We start from the raw sequence: 18,103 nt of genomic DNA on the forward strand, positions 1-18,103 counted from the left end.
GTCGCCGGTGGCTCGACGAAGAGGAGAAGACAGGCTTAGTATGCGAGGTCGCTATCTCTCCCGGCTTGACCTCTCGCCCTTAGTCGATCTTTCGATCCTTCCATTCGCTTACAGGATTCGGTTCTGTCCGGCCCTTTGGATCTGTTGCTAGCCGGTTCCTCTTCTCGATTGCTTAGTAGGTTTGATATTGGTCGTGGCTATCGTTATAGTGCAGCTTGACCGATTCGAGTCCTATTAACCTTTCATAGAGTTGGTTCCTCGGTTAGGTGTTCCTCGGTTCCTTCTTCGTCAATTCCTTCTTCGCCCAAAGCTCAAAAAAAGAAATCAAAAGAAAAAATTGGAAATCAACCACGGAAAAAACAGTTCTTGGATATTCGATTCTGGTTCCACTAACACCATGGCGTTTGAACCGTTAGACATTCGATCAATGTTCAATCCTCAAAAACCCGAAATCCATACTGCAAACAACGGAACGATGCAAGTGAAAGGAGAAGGAACAATTGAGATTTCACCAACTATGAAATTATCAAATTGTCTTTATGTTCCATCATTATCACACAAACTGCTCTCAATTAGCCATATTACCAAAGAGTTAAATTGCACAGTACTAATGCATCCTACTTTCTGTCTTCTACAGGATACCAGGACGGGTGTGATTATTGGACGTGGTACTGAGTGCCAAGGATTGTACTACGTGGATGAAGTGGCTCAACAAGGTACTGTGATGTTGGCACATGGAATCGAAAATCGAGAAGCCTGGCTATGGCATAGACGTTTGGGACACCCATCCAATGGTTATTCGCACCTTTTGTTTCCAAAACTTTTCCCTTCAAATGGGAAAATAGATTGTGAAACCTGTCTTCATGCCAAAAGCCATCGACAACCATTTAAACCTAGCAATACGAAAGTTGCTTCACCTTTTTCACTAATCCATTCTGATGTGTGGGTCCTGCTCCTGTGATGGGGAGGGGGGGGGGCAGGGTCTTCGGTACGTCATACTATTAGTGGATGATTGCACTCGCATGACATGGGTATATTTTTAAAAAACAAATCCAAAGTTTACGAAAAATTTATCACGTTTTATGGTATGATTCAAACTTAATTCCGAATTCAAATCCAAATCCTTCGATCCGACAATGGGGGGGGGGGGGATTTGTCAATACACCCATGAAACAATTCTTTAAAACCAAAGGATTAATTCATCAAACCTCTTGTTCTCATACCCCGAACAAAACGGTGTTTTCAAACGGAAAAGCCGTATTATTCTTGAAATGACTCAAGCCCTTTTAATCGAATCCCTGGTTCCTAAATCTTTCTGGCCGGAGGCAATTGCAACCTCCGTGTATCTCCTGAATCGGCTTCCCACAAAAGCTCGTAAATTTAAAACTCCCTTAGATTATCTGTCTAAGTCTGCCAGTATTCCCCACCCTCTTACACTTGAACCTTGAATCTTCGGGTGTACCGCATTTGTCCACATACCCAAAATCAACCGAAGCAAGCTCGGCCCATGTGCTGAGAAATGTGTATTTGTCGGCTATAGGATCGACCAAATAGGTTACCGGTGTTATAATCTAAAAACTCATCAAATGTTCACCACAATGAACGTTTACTTTCTTGAAACAAAATACTTTTATAACACCCAACTCAGTGGTCAGGGGAAGAACGAATGTATAGACACCCTGAATTGGCTAACCCAACTTCCCTCGTCTGAAGAAGTAACAACAGAAAATCATCACAGTATTGCGGGTCCTTCAAACACAGCCGCACAATCTGCGAAGCACAGTAGCACTAAAGAAAGTCCATCCAACATGATACCTGAGGTAAGAATTACTGAGGACCCTGGAGGTTCTATATTTTATAACCATGAGACAACAGGGGAACAAATAGAACCGACAACAACGAAACCTACTCCACAGGCTGAACCAGATGTGGAACAGGGCAAACCAGACTTTGGAAGAGGTTGAACAAGTCGTTGAACATGTGGAATCAGTTGCAGCCGAGACAACCGGAAGATACCCTCTCCCTCCTAGAGCCAATAGAGGGGTCCCTCCAAAACGGTACTCGCCAGAGAGGGAAACCAGAACCTCAAGGTATCATGTAGCTAATATAGTTAATGGGAACTTATCTAATAGTGCGAAAGCATTTGTCACCTCTCTATACTCCGAACAAATACTTGGCTCTGTAAAGGAAGCACAAGGTAAGAAGAACTGGAAAAAAGCAATGGAAATAGAGATGCAAGCTCTTATGAAAAACAATACGTGGGAAAAGTGCATTCTCCCGAAAGGAAAGAAAACAGTTGGCTGTTGTTGGGTGTATTCAATTTAGTATAAACTAGATGGTTCTATTGGAAGATACAAAGCTCGACTTGTAGCAAAAGGGTACACTCTGACGTATGGGATCGATTACTCTGAGACGTTTTCTCCGGTTGCAAAAATGGACACCATCAGAGTCCTCTTCTCCGTGGCAGCAAATAAGAATTGGCCTCTCCATCAGTTTGATGTTACAAATGCATTTCTCCATGGAGACCTAGCGGAAGAAGTCTACATCGAAGCACCTCCAGGTTTTTCAGGGGATTTTAAAGATGGGGAGGTTTGTCGGTTGAAAAAGTATCTATACGGGCTAAAACAGTCACCTCGGGCCTGGTTTGGAAAGTTCACCATGGCCATGAAAGAATACGAGTATTACCAAAGTAACGCTGATCATACCGTGTTCCTCAAAAGAAGAAACGACCTCATAACTTGCCTGATCATATATGTAGACGACATGATTATCACCGGAAATGATGTGGAAGAGATAACACGGCTGGAAAAGAATTTGTTTTCAAAGTTTGAAATGAAAGACCTTGGGAATCTCAAGTATTTCCTCGGAATAGAAGTTCTCAGGTCTAAACGGGGGATTTTCATCTGCCAAAAGAAGTATGTCCTTGATCTCCTGGTGGAAACTGATTTGATTGATTGTAAACCAGCAGATACGCCTGGTGGTGAACCACAATCTTCACATGGAACTTAATGGCGAGCTTGCAGACAAAGATAGGTATCAATGGCTCGTGGGCAAGTTAATCTATCTCTCCCACACTCGCCCTGATATAGCTTATGCTGTTGGAGTGGTAAGTGAGTTTATGCACCAACCGCAAGTTGCTCACATAGAAGCTGCTCAGAGAATTCTAAGGTATCTAAAGGGAACCGCAGGCCATGGAGTGTTGTTCAAAGCAAATGGACATTTAAATGTTGAGCTCTACACTGACACCGATTGGGCAGGAGATAAGGGAAATCGAAGGTCAACATCAGGGTACTTCTCCTTGGTTGGTGGAAACCTTGTTACTTGGAGGAGTAAGAAACAGAAGGTGGTCTCTCTGTCGAGTGCAGAAGCAGAGTTCAGAGGCATAGGTCGAGGGTTAAGCGAAGTTCTTTGGATCAGGAAACTTCTAGAAGACATTGTTTTCTCCCAAAGGTCAGCACCCAGTAAAATAATGTGCGACAATACATCTGCAATACAAATCTCAGAAAATCCAGTTCAGCATGATTGAACAAAACACATGGAGGTACATCGACATTTCATCAAGTAGAAACTGGAGGAAAGGATCATAGAGCTTCCGTATATATCATCAAAAGATCAACTCGCAGATATTCTCACAAAAGCAGTCAATGGAAATGCGTTTAGTAGCTGTTTGAGCAAGTTAAATATTGGAAATCCCACTACTCAACTTGAGGGAGAGTGTCGGAAAGAAGGAAACAAATAGTATAAGGGCTAGTGTGTAAGATGGTGGACTATATAAACACCATTTGTATAACCCTAATTTTGAACAATACAATTTCAATACAAAACAATTCCAAACTACAATGTTTTCTCTATACCAAACAACAGGTTGTTCCATTCGCAATGAAGATCAAGAGAAAATCACCATGTTTATATACATATTGTATTTTCTGTTACTTTTATACGAAGCGCTATGTTCTTGATAGGATGTAGTAGTGTTGTTTTCTTCATCCGGGATATCGAAAAGTTACGAAACTATAGTCATTTGTATTTGAATATTTTGTACAATTTTATAATACTTTATCGCAATAAATTTTATAAGTTTTTTTTATCTGTTTGTAGAACCTCTGCTTTTATTTGTCATTGAAAACCTTTATTTGATTTTTGGATATATTTCTGTATAACCAAAATAAAAATTTTTGAATTGCAAATAAGGGGAATAACTACCCATAGCAAAGTAAATTGCATTTGTATCTAAATTCAGTAGCAAATTTTGTATGGTCCAATATGTAGAAAAAAAAAAACAGCAATTAAAAATTTGTAACAAAAACAGTAGCTAAAATTTTATAGCGAAAAATGTAGCTAAAATTTTGTAGCAAAAACCGTAGCTAATAATTTGTAGCAAAAAATGTAGCTAAAAGTTCGCAAATTTAGTAGCAAACACTTACGTAGCAAATTCATAATTAAAATAGGAACGTCTATTTTCGTACCTAAAACTGTAGCAAAATATGATTCCGTAGCTAAATTTCGTAGCAAATAAATTAGCGACGAGAGTTGTAGCTACGACCCAAATTCGTAGCAAAATGGGTGTTCGCTATGGATATGCTACGGATTCGGCCATAGCGGATACCTGTTTTTGTAGTAGTGTTTAACCGCGGTTTTTTGCAAGATTTATTTATGTAACGAAATTTTTGACTCGGTTCCGCTACACCAAAAAATAAATAAATAAATAAATAAAATTAACCACATTAAAAAATTGCTTTTCTCCGCACTAGTGGTATGGTATCAATAATCATGTATGTTGGTATACACGTTATGTTAATATACATACATTATAGATATTGGAGTGCAGTTGAGAGATGCGTTGAGGAGACTCATATGGCCATAGCTTTACTGGAGGAAAAGAGAAGATCTTGCCTTTTTTTTCGGACGTTTTTATTTGTTCCTGTTAGGGACACTAAATGAAACATTATTACATTACTTTGACTTGTCTAGGTGTTTTTTGGTATGGATGTTCCTACTTTTGGATGACTGTTCCGGATAACCATGGATGCGACACTGCCTTGGAGACACTGTTGCTTCGGACATATAATTTACTTATATGGTCTAGACTGTCCGGAACATGTATCCATGCTCTAGAATCAATGTTGGTCATGTATATTGTTGGCCTTGTAGTTCTCATTTATCATGAGCAGTTATGCTAGTAATTAAGGTAGTTATAGTGGCTAGGAGTTGTTAGTTTGATTTGTAGTTGACCATCTATATATAAAAGAGGAGCCATGTTCATTTCAAATAGTAAGACAAAACATTAAAAAATATATATATCTTTTTTCTAGTTCTGCTCACATGCAAAGTCGTTACTATAAACAAGGCTTACTGGTGGTTTTAAGCTCCATAGAATACAAAAGATTTCACAGGAAAACACCAATCTTTAACCGTGATATGATAAAATAGTTGACAAGGACACATGAGTCAATTGAAGTGTATAAGATATATGATCGACTGAAATATAATTCTATTTGTGAGAATAAAGAGTAGCATCATCTGATGCATGGCATTATATTTATATTAAGGATTTGGCATAACCGCTAATCAAAGGTCACGACAGTTTACAATAGATATGTCCGTTTACATGACCGACATAAATAAAGACACGACACAATACTTCATGAGAACCAACATAATAGTAATATGTAATATAATCTAATATCTAACTTAGAATGTAATATCTAGCTTAGAAACTTAATATTCATGAACGAAGAATGGTACTAATTCGACTAGGACGTTAAAATTGAACCAATAGCACCAACCACACCTACAGCAGTCTCAGTGGAACCTTTTTCCTCATCAGGGTTTTCCATAGCATCAACAATTGCAAAAAGTGCGACCACACATGCATAGTCTATGTTAGCTTGAATTGTCACAGTGAATTTGTCATTTGCATACTTCGACGTTTGTAGTTTATGCATCTACAAGAATAAGTCAATTTTTTTGCTTTTATATTTATACAAAGAAATAGAGAAATCTATACATGAAATAAAGGCGGCTCAATGGAGAGTGAACTAAAGCAAGGGTTTTGTGCCCTCACTTCCTAGAGCCCCAAAATTTAAAATAAAGACTTGGGCTTTGGGATTATTGGTAGTAGGTGTTGCCTCAGTTTTATACCTACACACATATAGGAATCATGAGATTGAAAGTAAAATGTATATATTCTTTTAAAAAGGAACTCAAATTTTGTTATTCGCTTTGGGTCCGAAAAGGGTTGAGCCGTCCGTGCATGAATATAGCCAAAATTACTATTAAACTAAGGAAAAAGTGTTAAGAAAACTACTTGAGCTATAGCGGTTGAAGAATCTCCCATATAAATAGTGCAGTTTCCCTTCGACAAGCTCCCTTTGATCCTCAAATCACAGTCATCTTTGTTGCTCATTTTGTTCGCCAACATCACGCTAACATTGGTTTTGAAATGGATCATGTGTTTGGTATTTGTGGTAAATAGCATGTCTGAACTCTCTTTACTTTCACCCCTAAATACATTCCATCTACTATGCATACTCAAATTCTGGAAATAAATATAGTCAATTGAGCCAGCAAATCTAAAAGATAAGCACAAATTAACCAAATAATTGTAGACATTGACTGTCAACTAAGGCTTAGCCGGCTTTTTTGTCAACAAATTTGCCGGCTTAGTCGTCGTTTATTTTTGGTAAATTTGATTGGTCGAATGTCTATTTTAGTAATCTTCTCCGAAAAAAAACTAGAGAATAACTAGAATTGAAAACATTTCAAAGTTAAAGTTACCTTTTTCCGGAGCTTTGCGATGGGATTGTCGTTAGGGTCAAGTAGTACGCGCTGACAATGGAATCTTTTGTTATATGGTTTTACTTTGAGCAAGATTTTATGGTTCATATCAGTGATCATGAGGTTTCTACAAGGACACTTCTCGACTATAACTTCAATTGGTTGTGGTGCAATGAACTGAGGACCGATCACAGAGAATGGAGCGAATAGAGGTGCAGGTGCATAAGTAGGTTGAGCCATCATCACAAACGCACACTAATTAGATTGTAGATCTGTGAGAGCTTAATGTCACAAATGCACACTAAGGTTGTACTGTTGTAGTTCTATTAGAGCATAATGTCACAAAGCTGTGGTAAGGCTTTTGACACAAAGCTGTGGTAAGGCTTTTGCCGTGATAACTTCAACGACCATATAGTTGACTTGGACCAAGAGTAGACTCGGGTGCGAAGAAGTAACATCCACGTTTTGATATTTATCACTAGCGGCCATTATTATCTTCAACTTGATGCCATATATTCATTGGTACGTGTATTTGGTGGGCCTAGTTGAAAATTGATAAATGGATTAATTATGTTTGAAATCTTTCACTAATTTTTTTTTTTTTTTTAAAGGCCAACAAAATTTATTAAAACTTCTGGTTAACCAACTGTTAAATCAGAAGGATTCACCAAATTATACACCATAGACCATACAATTCATACACCAAATACATTTTATAACCTCAAGCTAATCAAATCAAAATAGCACCAATTCTCCGAGGTGAGACTAAGGGCATTTGCTCTACTCTTCAGCCACATGTACCCAAGCAAGAACCAAATACATATTTTTTTGAACGGCAAATTTGGATCACTACCAGCAGAACCACCCAATCATATCCATCTCCATTAGGCAATAATGCCTATACACCAATTCAGGAGAAAACCCAATAAATATGGGAAAACCCCCCTTTGTGGGAATCGAACCCATGACCTATTGGTCATAAGTCTTATCCCACCCCCAAGATACCACTAGGCTATAATGCCATGGATCACTAAAAATTATTATCTTAAATTTTTGACATCTTTCACTAAAAATTAATTATGTTATGAAATAATATTAAACCCGTATGTTTCGGCGTGATGATTTGGAATTTGTTTGATATTGGTCTGTTACAGTACCAACATATTGGTAAAATAAAATATGTGACATCTAAAAAAACCTTGCATACAAAAAAAGGTAAAAAAAATTAAATTTATATTTGAGAGTTGGCTACAAAGTCCATTTTTCCTACAAAGTGTAAAAAGTCGTAAAACACCACAATGTCAACCGTAAAACATACTCAAAACCCCCCAAATAACAAAGTGAAGATTACTAAACGCCATATTTGTGGGTTTTGTGTTGTGTTTTGGATGATAAGGCTTTGATTATCGAATGCCTAACATTAGTGTGTTTTACATTGATTATCCTGTTGTGTTTTATATTCATAGTTCTAGGATGGTGTGTTTGAAGTTTTTATGGATTGTTAGGGTTTTGATATTGTGTTTTAGTGATCTTCACTCTGTTATTTGTGGGTTTTGAGTGTGTTTTATGGCTGAAATTGTGATGTTATATGACTTTGTACACTTTGTAGGAAAAATGGACTTTGTAGCCGAACCTCACCCTTGTAATATATATTTTTCGAAAACTCATGAAAGCTCATTAGAAAACATATATCCGGACTAGGTAAATATAAAGTGTTTTAGTTTTAAAATACAATCTATAGAAAAACTAATAAAAAAGAAGTTGTGTAATAAATGTTATAAACTAGAATTGGAGCTCGCGTTTCGCGATGGGTCGTAGAAGGGTGCTGGCAAGACTATATTTGTTACATGATATATGGATGAATTTTTATAGATCGTACAGACTTTAATCTAAAGGATGGTAAATATAAGTCATCAAATTGCTTGAGTAAACATGTATAAAGTTAGCTTTAGTTATAAGGTAAGTACAAAATAATTAAATTTGTTACCAAGTATATTTAAGGGTCAATTTGACCATGTATGATTTTAATCAAAATGGTAGTAAAAATAAACAAACAACACACTTAAATAAAATGTCTAGAATTAAAAATTTGCTTTAATTATAGTACGTTAGATATAATAAGAAAAATAAAAAATAATTAAACTTATAAAAATGTAAAAGAACAAATATTTGTTAAAAAAAGAAAAACAAAAAATTAGCTTTATTAAACTTCAAGGTTTGTATAGTATATGTATTATAGTTCAGGGTCGAATCGTAAATCGTTTGTAGAAAGATAATTATTATTAAACTTTTGTATGATAAACTTTTTTAGCGTTTAGAGGTATAAACGTAAATCCGTTTATAAAAAAAAAAAGAATTTTTAAAGTTCAGAGATTATATGATTACTATTAAAATCTAGGGTTAAAAAACGTAAATTAATTAAAGAATAAGAAATCAATAATATTTTATGCCTAGAAGTAATAGCACATATTGACCAATAATGAATTATAACCGTTGACGTTTGTAATTATATCTATCCTTAGATATAATCTATATCTATATATATTCTAAAGTTTAGTTATATGTTCTATTTTAAAACCAAAATTTATGGTTGTTTTAAATGAGGTCATTTACATATATCCCCCTCCTAAGATCATTTATTACATATATACCCAACCCATAAAATCAATTACATATTTCCCCCTTTTAAACCATACATATTATATATTTACCCATTTTATTAAAATCACTCATATTGAATTACTATTTTACCCTTAATGAACTTATTAAATGATTATTACATTTTTCCTCTTTCTAATACCATTACTTACATATTTTTTAATTTAATGTGTAATATAATTGTTTACAAATAAGATATTAATCTAATGATATGAATTCATTTTTTTAGAAGCCCTGCCTATCTTTTTATAAGCTTCTGTCTCTGTTATGTGAAAATTGAAAGTTTTGCTTATATATAATACGTCATAGCTCTTAAGCATTATTTTTTTTAAAGAAAACAGTCATGCGACCATGGTTTAAAAATTTACTTTTGCTGTAAAACAGTTTTTTCAATATTATTTTGAATGTTTAAAACATGACAATTAGATTTCTGAAATAGCATTACACAAAAAAATGGAAATTTAGCTCCTGCTTCAAAACAATTAAAATGTTGATGATCGAACTAAGATTTAGGCTAAAGAAAAATTGATTACGACTTGAAAAAAACAAACGTATATTGTATAACAATATGTTTTTTATATAAGATATTTTAGATAATCAATATTTTAACGTAAATTGTTAGTGTAGTTAACTAAAATTTAAATGTATAATGGGTCGGTTGTAAAAAATATATAAACTAAAACTTAACCAGTAACTAGATATGTAAAAAGGTCACTTGTTTTATAAAATGGGTATGACCGTTTTTTTTTTTCAAAGAAATATTTTAAAGATTTTATCACAACATATAGAGTATTGACTAGATTGATTTTGAAGTTAAGAGATAAGAAATTAAGAAAAAGGGTCAAAGGGTAATTTCATAAAGAAAGGGGGAAATATGTAATTGATTTTAAAGATTGGACAAATATGTAATAATGGCTTTTAATAAGGGGATATATGTAAAAATTCCTTTTAAATGCACCAGCCTATAAGAATCCTATTAAATTTCATTTAATTTACTTAATAATCACAAGTTACATTACTTTAATCATTTGGGTCAAAAACAATTCCAGATAACACTTTTTAAGTCGTGCATACCCTATTTATTAAGTATTGGGTTAATTGTAATAAATTTTAGTAAATAAATATATAGATTATATAACTAAACACTTGAAGAACTGTTAGGATTTGTTAATTTTGTTGGTTTATAAACTGCTTTCTGATCTATAAAAGGGAACAAAACCTGCAATTTGACTTTTAGATGTTAAACTGAATTTATATGTATATGTGTATGTAGTATGTGGAAGGTTCAAATGAGAAGAAAACTTTTGTAAGAATAAAAAGAATAAGTTTTAAACCAATAGAAATGCTCCATTTTACTTCATTTAATATGTGTATTTAATTTTATTAATAAGGGCATATAGGTAAACTTCTAATTGTAATTAATTACCTAACTAATTAAAAACTTGAAACTCACTTTTAAATATACTCTTTCAAGATAAAATAATTTAGGGTGAATGACAACTTTTGACATGTGTATGATAAATTTTAGTATGTATAGGATAAATTCTTAAATGTGTAGGATAAATTTAGATATGCGTAGCGTAAATTTCGGTAAGTGTAAGATATATGTAGGATAAATTTTGAAATGTGTAGGATAAAATGTTTTTTGCTTTATTAATCAGAAATAATATAATTAATGGGAGAAGTTATAAACTATTTAATATTTTAACATTATGCCCTTTCTTTTTTTTTCTTCTCACAATAAATTTCTTCTCAAATGAACCTTCCCCTATGTAGTATAATATGTATATATATATATATGTATATATATAACATCTATTTTACACCATTTAAAACACAATGAAAAAGAAAAAAATAAAAAAATTTGAAAATTGTGACGTCTTTTGAAGAGGATTGAGAAACCACACGTGCATAGATTTGAAGTTTTGTGAGACCACATGTGGTGGGGCACAAACCTCTCTCAAAGCGTCTTAAAAACGTGGGGGAACGCTGTACCCTCGGGTGTTTTGGGCCTTTTTTGACTGGTGGTGCTACCACAAAGCGCCGAATGAGGAGTGGACTTTGGTCAAAATAACCATGGTCAAATGGCTAACTTTAAAAAAACCCGGTTTTTGTTTTAAAAATCTATACTATATTCGCACTTTCGTATCGTGTCACGCACTATCTATATCAGTCGTCGTTCCAGGAAAAAACAATAACTATTATGCATGTCGTGTATCGCACGGGTATTCCCCCTAGTTTAGAATGTAATATCTAGCTTAGAATGTAATAACCGTTGTCGTTTGTAATCTAATATCTAACTTAGAATGTAATATCTAGCTTAGAAACTAAATATTCATGAATGAAGAATGGTACTAATTCGACTAGGATGTTAAAATTGAACCAATAGCACCAACCACACCTACAGCAGTCTCACTGGAACCTTTTTCCTCATCAGGGTTTTCCATAGCATCAACAATTGCAAAAAGTGCGACCACACATGCATAGTCCATGTTAGCTTGAATTGTCACAGTGAATTGACGTTTGTGGTTTATGCATCTACAAGAATAAGTCAATTTTTTTGCTTTTATATTTATACAAAGAAATAGAGAAATCTATACATGAAATAAAGGCGACTCAATGAAGAGTAAAATAAAGCAAGGGTTTTGTGCCCTCACTTCCTAGAGCCCCAAAATTTAAAATAAAGACTTGGGCTTTGGGATTATTGGTGGTAGGAGTTGCCTGAGTTTTATACCTACACACATATAGGAATCATGAGATTGAAAGTAAAATGTATATATTATATTTTCTTATAAGACTAGGATGGTGCCAGATGCCGCGCGTTGCGGCGGCGATCTCTAGGTTGTTTATAGTCGGCGGAATTATGGTTGTTTAGGGTCTTAATGCATTTACGGTCTTAATGCATACACTATATACAGTTATATGATTTTAAGCGAGAGAATTAAAAAGCTACATACTGGGGTTATACTAAATTCATTAGTCGGCGTTAAAGTTGTTACAAAAGGAACGACCAAGAGAAGAAGAAGCATCAAGCAACGAAGAGACACATGTTGACTTCCTAGTTGAATTTAATGGGTTTAGATCATGAAAAATCAACCGGAGGTCGAAAGGGGATAAAGTTCAGATCAATATATATTAGTGAAAAATCGCAACAGATGGAGACAACAAAAATCAAACCTCGAATGCGATCTTGAGTCGCTTGTCACCGATCTCATTTCGTGTGTACCGCGGTCCGGACACTTAATTGGTAGAAGAGCATTTGTTACATCATCTTTTGAGTGGCCTATAACACTAAGAGTTGATAATTTTGAACTGACTTCTTGAACCTAACGATCTGAAAACAGAGAACAAACACACATAATAAAACCTATATTAACAGAACTTCAATATGAATAAAAAAACCAAATTAACACAATTTGAAAATTGATTGATAAAAAAACAAAATTAAGTAATTAACACAATTTCAAAAATGATCTAATAGACTAAACTGATTGAAAGACAGTATAAAATAATGAAATTAACCTACCTTCACATAATGTATTAACCTAACTAAAAACTAACAAATCACACAATCAAACACCAATATAGAAACAAACTGTAAAGTGATGAGTTATACCATTCCGGTTCTGAGTTAGGGTTTGTGTTTGGGCCACAGCCGGTTGACCAGACGCTACACGACTCCACGCGTTGACTTCCGGCACTCGATCGGCATTCTGCCTAGGCTTAGCCGGAGTCCGTTGACTTTGCTGACCACGGCCGAGACCACTTCCGATCCCACCGGATTCTCGACCCCTGCCTCTACCTCTATCGCCTCCATAATTTTCCTGATACTGTTCCTGTTGTTGATTACTGTATTGTTGCGAATGATTTCCGTTTCGTCCACCGTGATGATAACCACCACCACCGCGGCCACCGCCTCCTCTGCCGCCATTACCCCGGCCACCACCGTCATTTCCGCCGCGATTGTAGTTGTTGTTTCGCTCCATTGTGAATTGGTGATTGTGAATTTTGTGGATTGTGAATGTTGGCGAGTGAAGCGTCTGATTGTGGTTTACTCATAAGTGAGATGTGGCTGCAATTGATTGAGAGGGGAAGAAAAGGGTTGGTGGCAAGAGATTTAAAAGAGAAGGTCCCAGAAGTCTTTAAAGAGAAGCACAAAGAAATTTTTGTCAGTTAGTGCACCGACCTTTCTTTTTAATATTTTATAAATTAGTTGGTTTGTAAATGATATTTTGGTTATTTTGTTCAGAAAGCAAAGGAGGCTGAAGCAATGAACAAGGCCTAATTAAAAAGAAAAGAAAAAGACAGGTCTCAAAACGTTTAATCGAGTTAGGCATATAACACTTTGTTTTGCAAATGTATTATCTTAGGATAACTTGGATATTTGGTGTTTTAATTTGTAAATTTAAGTGGAGTATTTTATATAATTTCTAAAATCTGATTAATACTTAATAGTTTAAGATTTATACATTATTTGAAGGTTTAATATTAGAAAATGGATGAAAAGCAAAAACAAAAAAAAAAAAGATTTAAAAAGACATTTTGTGAAGTTTATTAAAGTCAGTTGGTCGTAGGTTTGTAAAATGTAAGCGATCGCAACCCGGTTCCAAACAACTTTTCTAACAAACCCAAAAGCGATCGCAACAGGGCTACGACAGTACTCCAATGGCATTTTCAGGTGTAAAATGAAAGTTATAATCCCTACACATCCTAAACTACAAGGGTTTTATGGTAATTAAAGAGAAGAGTGGCGGTTACATGACGGTTACAAAGTTCAGGGGGCAGTTGTGACAAATCAGAACTTGGTAACTACCACCCCAAGGGTGGCGAAATCCCTTGGGAGGCACCCATTCGATTTCAGCCACACACAGAGAAGGGACGCGACTCTTGGATAAGAAGACACACCCCTTCATGTTTAATTACATCCACATATTCTAGAGATACACCCGTTCGTGAAGAGACGCGTCTATTGGATCGCACCCATTAGAAACTATAAATAGGGTTGTAGATTTCAATTGTAATTCCATTCATGTATTCAGATATTCAGTTTATATTCAAGTTATTCAATTGTCTAGAGATCAAGATCCATTTTGGGGCCAACAATTGGTATCAGAGCATCAGGCTCTAGGCATCGCAGGGAATTCGCGATCAGGTTTTATTATTCTTTCTCAATTCGCAAGTTAGTTTTATTTTCGGTTCAGGGTCGAACCAGGGGTTAGGAATCTAGGGTTGTAACAACTGTCACTAAAATCCATAATTAGGATGGTAATTAGCAATTAAGAAAACCCTAATTAAGAAACCCAAGTAATTCTGCACTAACCCTAAAATTTCCAGAACAATCAGAATCAGGATCAGGGCCCCTAAAACTCAGGGGGGGATAAACCCTAGCCAACGATTATCTTAATAACTATCTGTCAAAATCGAATTTGAAGAAACTGTCGACTCATCCAGCCTACATGCACGAAGGGCTACCCTATGAAATAGGGTGACCCCTCGCGTAGCGCGACGCCCATAGGGGTACCCCTCGCGCTACGCGACGGGGTCAAATTTCGTGTGTAAATAGAGGAGTCTGGGACTTGAAATTGGGCACTTGAACGACGAAAAAACTCACTGAATACGCTGAGTTATAGCAGAAATCGTTCACAACACACACAATTCACGAATCGCTGCCGCAATCAGGGTAATAACTCGATCGCTGTTACGATTCAACATCCGATCGATTATAACTATCCAACGATAGTCCAGGTGCTGCTCAATTGAGCTTGTACTTTGATTATTCGTCGTGATTTCGACTTGAATATTAGAGTGCTGTTCGAATTCGGACTATGCTCTGTTATTCGTTGTGAATCCGATTGAATTATCGAGTATTGCACTGATTAATCGTTGTGAAGGTTTAATCTCGTGAATTGACGTAATTGCTGTATTAGGTACTAACCTGTGTGTGTGCATTATGTTAAATTAGGTTTAATCAAGGCTAATCAGTAGGCATTATCTATTTGCTCGTTAATCTGCAATGTGAGTCATTCTTCTTTTTAAACTGTTTTCTCACAGTTTGTGAGTAAGTATTACAATACCTCAAATTATTTTCAAGGTTATAATTACAGGGATTAAGTCTTTGTAATCACCAAATTACAGCTGGTATGTGGGGTATTGTGCACATTACTATTTTTATCACTCTAGGTGAGTGAGTATCACTCTATGTGAGTGAATATCACTCTATGTGAGTAATTATTACTCTGTGTGAGTAAACCGTCATTATTGGGGCGACGGGACCCAATAGTGGTATGACCACAGTCACAGATCCGGTCGAGTGACAAATACCCATTCTTGATAATTGGTTGATAGAAACATTGTAATCGCTCTTAATACTGTGATTTATAACTAACGGGTCGTTTTAGAAAACAGAATGATTCACTCAGTATTTCCCCGCTGACAAAACTTTTTTCAAACATGTTTCAGGTGATCTGTGTGATCCAGGAAAAGTGCAGTAAAGCACTACAAGCTCAGAGAAGTGGCTCATTGTGAATAAATAAATAAAACATGTTTTGGAAAATAATGATTTCTGTGTGAAATCAACTGATTGTAAATGATGGGATTTTATCCCTAAAAACTGTGTAATATATTAAAACGAGCATACTTTTACGGTTAAAAGATCCTGTAATAAAAGACTTCCGCTGCCATTAGATACCACGGGTACCACACTGAAATCTGCTCGCGGACCCCGACTCCGTCCAGGGTGGGTCGGGGGTCGTGACAGAAAAGGTGGTATCAGAGCTAATAATTAAATTGAGCCACTGATCGAGCCACTGATTTAAGCCTATTACGGAATTAAGTATTGGACATAATACTTAATTCTACTAGTTATCATTCTGTGATTATTTGTTGTATTAACTGATTATTTGTTAGTTACAGTATGGGTAAACAAAAGCTGTCTGCTATCTACCACAAACTAGATGTTGCATCTTCTTCTAAAAACCCAGTAAATTTAGAAGAAGGAATCTTTGTCCGCAAGGCAAATTATGAAAATCCTCTTTCCCCAGAGAAAAGGGATTCGATACTTAAAAAGAGTCAGGAGAAAAAGAAACCCCGAACCAAGAAAGTTAGGTTTAACCCAGAAGTTCAAGAATTGGGTAATAGTGCACCTTGGGAAGATAAAATAGACGGGAAATGGGCAAATCTCTATATGCTAGCTACTGTAGCAGAAAATGCTAATCTCTAAATATCCGATAAGTTGGGTCTAGTAAGAGAAATCACAATCCCGTAAATAAATAAAATCCCAGTGTGTTTATCTAGGTGAATTTTTTATTAATAAGCTAGACACTAATAAATTCCTACTAAATTAGCAGATGGAAAACGCTAACAATGAACCAATTAATAAAGTAAATCAATCTGAGCAAGAATAGGAAGATCAATATATAACTCGACAAGATATCGAGCACTTTATTGCCCAAAGGATAGCTCATGCTATTCCAGAAATTGTAGCTGCTATTCAAAAACCTGCCGAACCACAATTAATTCCTAGTAAACGTATTTCAGACGATAACGGCAGTAATAGCATAAATGGAGGCGACAATCATGATGATCATGATCCGCAGCAGGCCCCACTCCCTAAAAGAATGAAAGCTGCAACGCCTGTTGCACTTACAAAGAATTTCTTGCTTGCAAACCCGCTGAATTTGCAGGTAACGAAGGGGCAACTGCAACACTGCGTTGGTTAGAGAAAACCGAAGCAGTAATTGCAATAAGCAAATGTGCCGAAGGAGACCAGGTGATGTATGCATCAAACCTGTTCAAAGAAGGGGCACTCGAATGGTGGAACACGGTCCTCCAGGCAAAAGGAAGAAGGATAGCCTACGCCATAGGTTGGGAAGAATTTAAGAGTTTGGTAGAAAGAAAATTCTGTCTCGAATACGAGAAGGAACAGATGGCAAACAAATTCCTTAGTCACCGTATGACAGGAGTAGATTGTCGGGGCTATACTTCGACATTCTTTGAATACGCAAGGGTAGTGCCATCACTGGCTTCGCTAGAACCGGTACTTATTTCTCGTTACATCTGGGGGTTAATTAGTGAAATCCGAAACATCGTTAAAGCTGCGAGACCTCGTACCATTGACGATGCGGTAGAATTAGCTAATACCCTGACGGATGAGTTGGTACGCACAAGAGAGGAAGATCGTAAGAAGGAAATAGCTCAGAAGATTACCCAGGGGTTTCGTGCAGGTAATACCAAGAAAAGAGGAACAGGGCAATTCTCATCACCTCCTTTCTGCAGAAATTGCAAAAAGAAGCATGGTTTGCAATTTTTGCAAAATGAAAGGACATCGGGAAGAAGACTGCAGAAAGAATACAAGAGTTTGTTATAATTGCAGAGAAAGGGGACACTTTCAATTTGAATGTCCTAAGTTAGCTAAACCTATAGCCAACCAAGCCAAACCAGCTGAAGGAGCAACCAAGAGAAATGTGCGAGCATTCCAGCTGACTACTCAAGAGGCCGAACTCATGCCAGATGTGATAGCCGGTATGTTCCTAGTTCATGACGTATTTGCAAAAGTATTATTTGACTCTGGTGCGAACCAAAGTTTTATTAATACTTCATTTTGTCAAGCTCTTAAGTTACCATTAACCACTCTTAGGCAAATTTTCACAGTTGAAACCGCAGAAGGAAA

The 18,103-nt window shown here is 35.9% G+C and overlaps 2 protein-coding genes across 2 annotated transcripts; both read right to left on the reverse strand.

Moving 5' to 3' along the window:
* Window positions 1-5,498: 5,498 nt before the first annotated feature.
* On the reverse strand, window positions 5,499-7,275 carry LOC110899807 (protein LURP-one-related 10). The gene is made up of 3 exons (XM_022146697.2): window positions 6,778-7,275; window positions 6,308-6,538; window positions 5,499-5,945 (listed from the first exon to the last, which is right to left on the reverse strand). Exons 1-3 carry the CDS (start codon window positions 7,018-7,020, stop codon window positions 5,754-5,756), a joined length of 666 nt encoding a protein of 221 aa, XP_022002389.1. The 5' UTR covers window positions 7,021-7,275; the 3' UTR covers window positions 5,499-5,753.
* Window positions 7,276-12,214: 4,939 nt separating this feature from the next.
* LOC110903417 (heterogeneous nuclear ribonucleoprotein A3 homolog 2-like) lies at window positions 12,215-13,540 on the reverse strand. The gene is made up of 2 exons (XM_022149379.2): window positions 13,052-13,540; window positions 12,215-12,769 (listed from the first exon to the last, which is right to left on the reverse strand). Exons 1-2 carry the CDS (start codon window positions 13,419-13,421, stop codon window positions 12,762-12,764), a joined length of 378 nt encoding a protein of 125 aa, XP_022005071.1. The 5' UTR covers window positions 13,422-13,540; the 3' UTR covers window positions 12,215-12,761.
* Window positions 13,541-18,103: the final 4,563 nt, after the last annotated feature.

This window comes from Helianthus annuus, chromosome 13, assembly GCF_002127325.2.
Source record: "Helianthus annuus cultivar XRQ/B chromosome 13, HanXRQr2.0-SUNRISE, whole genome shotgun sequence".
Lineage (NCBI taxonomy): Eukaryota > Viridiplantae > Streptophyta > Magnoliopsida > Asterales > Asteraceae > Helianthus > Helianthus annuus.

Coding starts and splice junctions, on each gene's coding strand:
- LOC110903417 (XM_022149379.2), bottom strand. CDS start 13,421: ATGGAGCGAAACAACAACTACAATCGCGGCGGAAATGACGGTGGTGGC.
- LOC110899807 (XM_022146697.2), bottom strand. CDS start 7,020: ATGATGGCTCAACCTACTTATGCACCTGCACCTCTATTCGCTCCATTC. Junction 6,539..6,777: donor TCGCAAAGCTCCGGAAAAAG/GTAACTTTAACT, acceptor ATTTATTTCCAG/AATTTGAGTATGCATAGTAG. Junction 5,946..6,307: donor CTTCAACCGCTATAGCTCAA/GTAGTTTTCTTA, acceptor TTATTCTTGTAG/ATGCATAAACTACAAACGTC.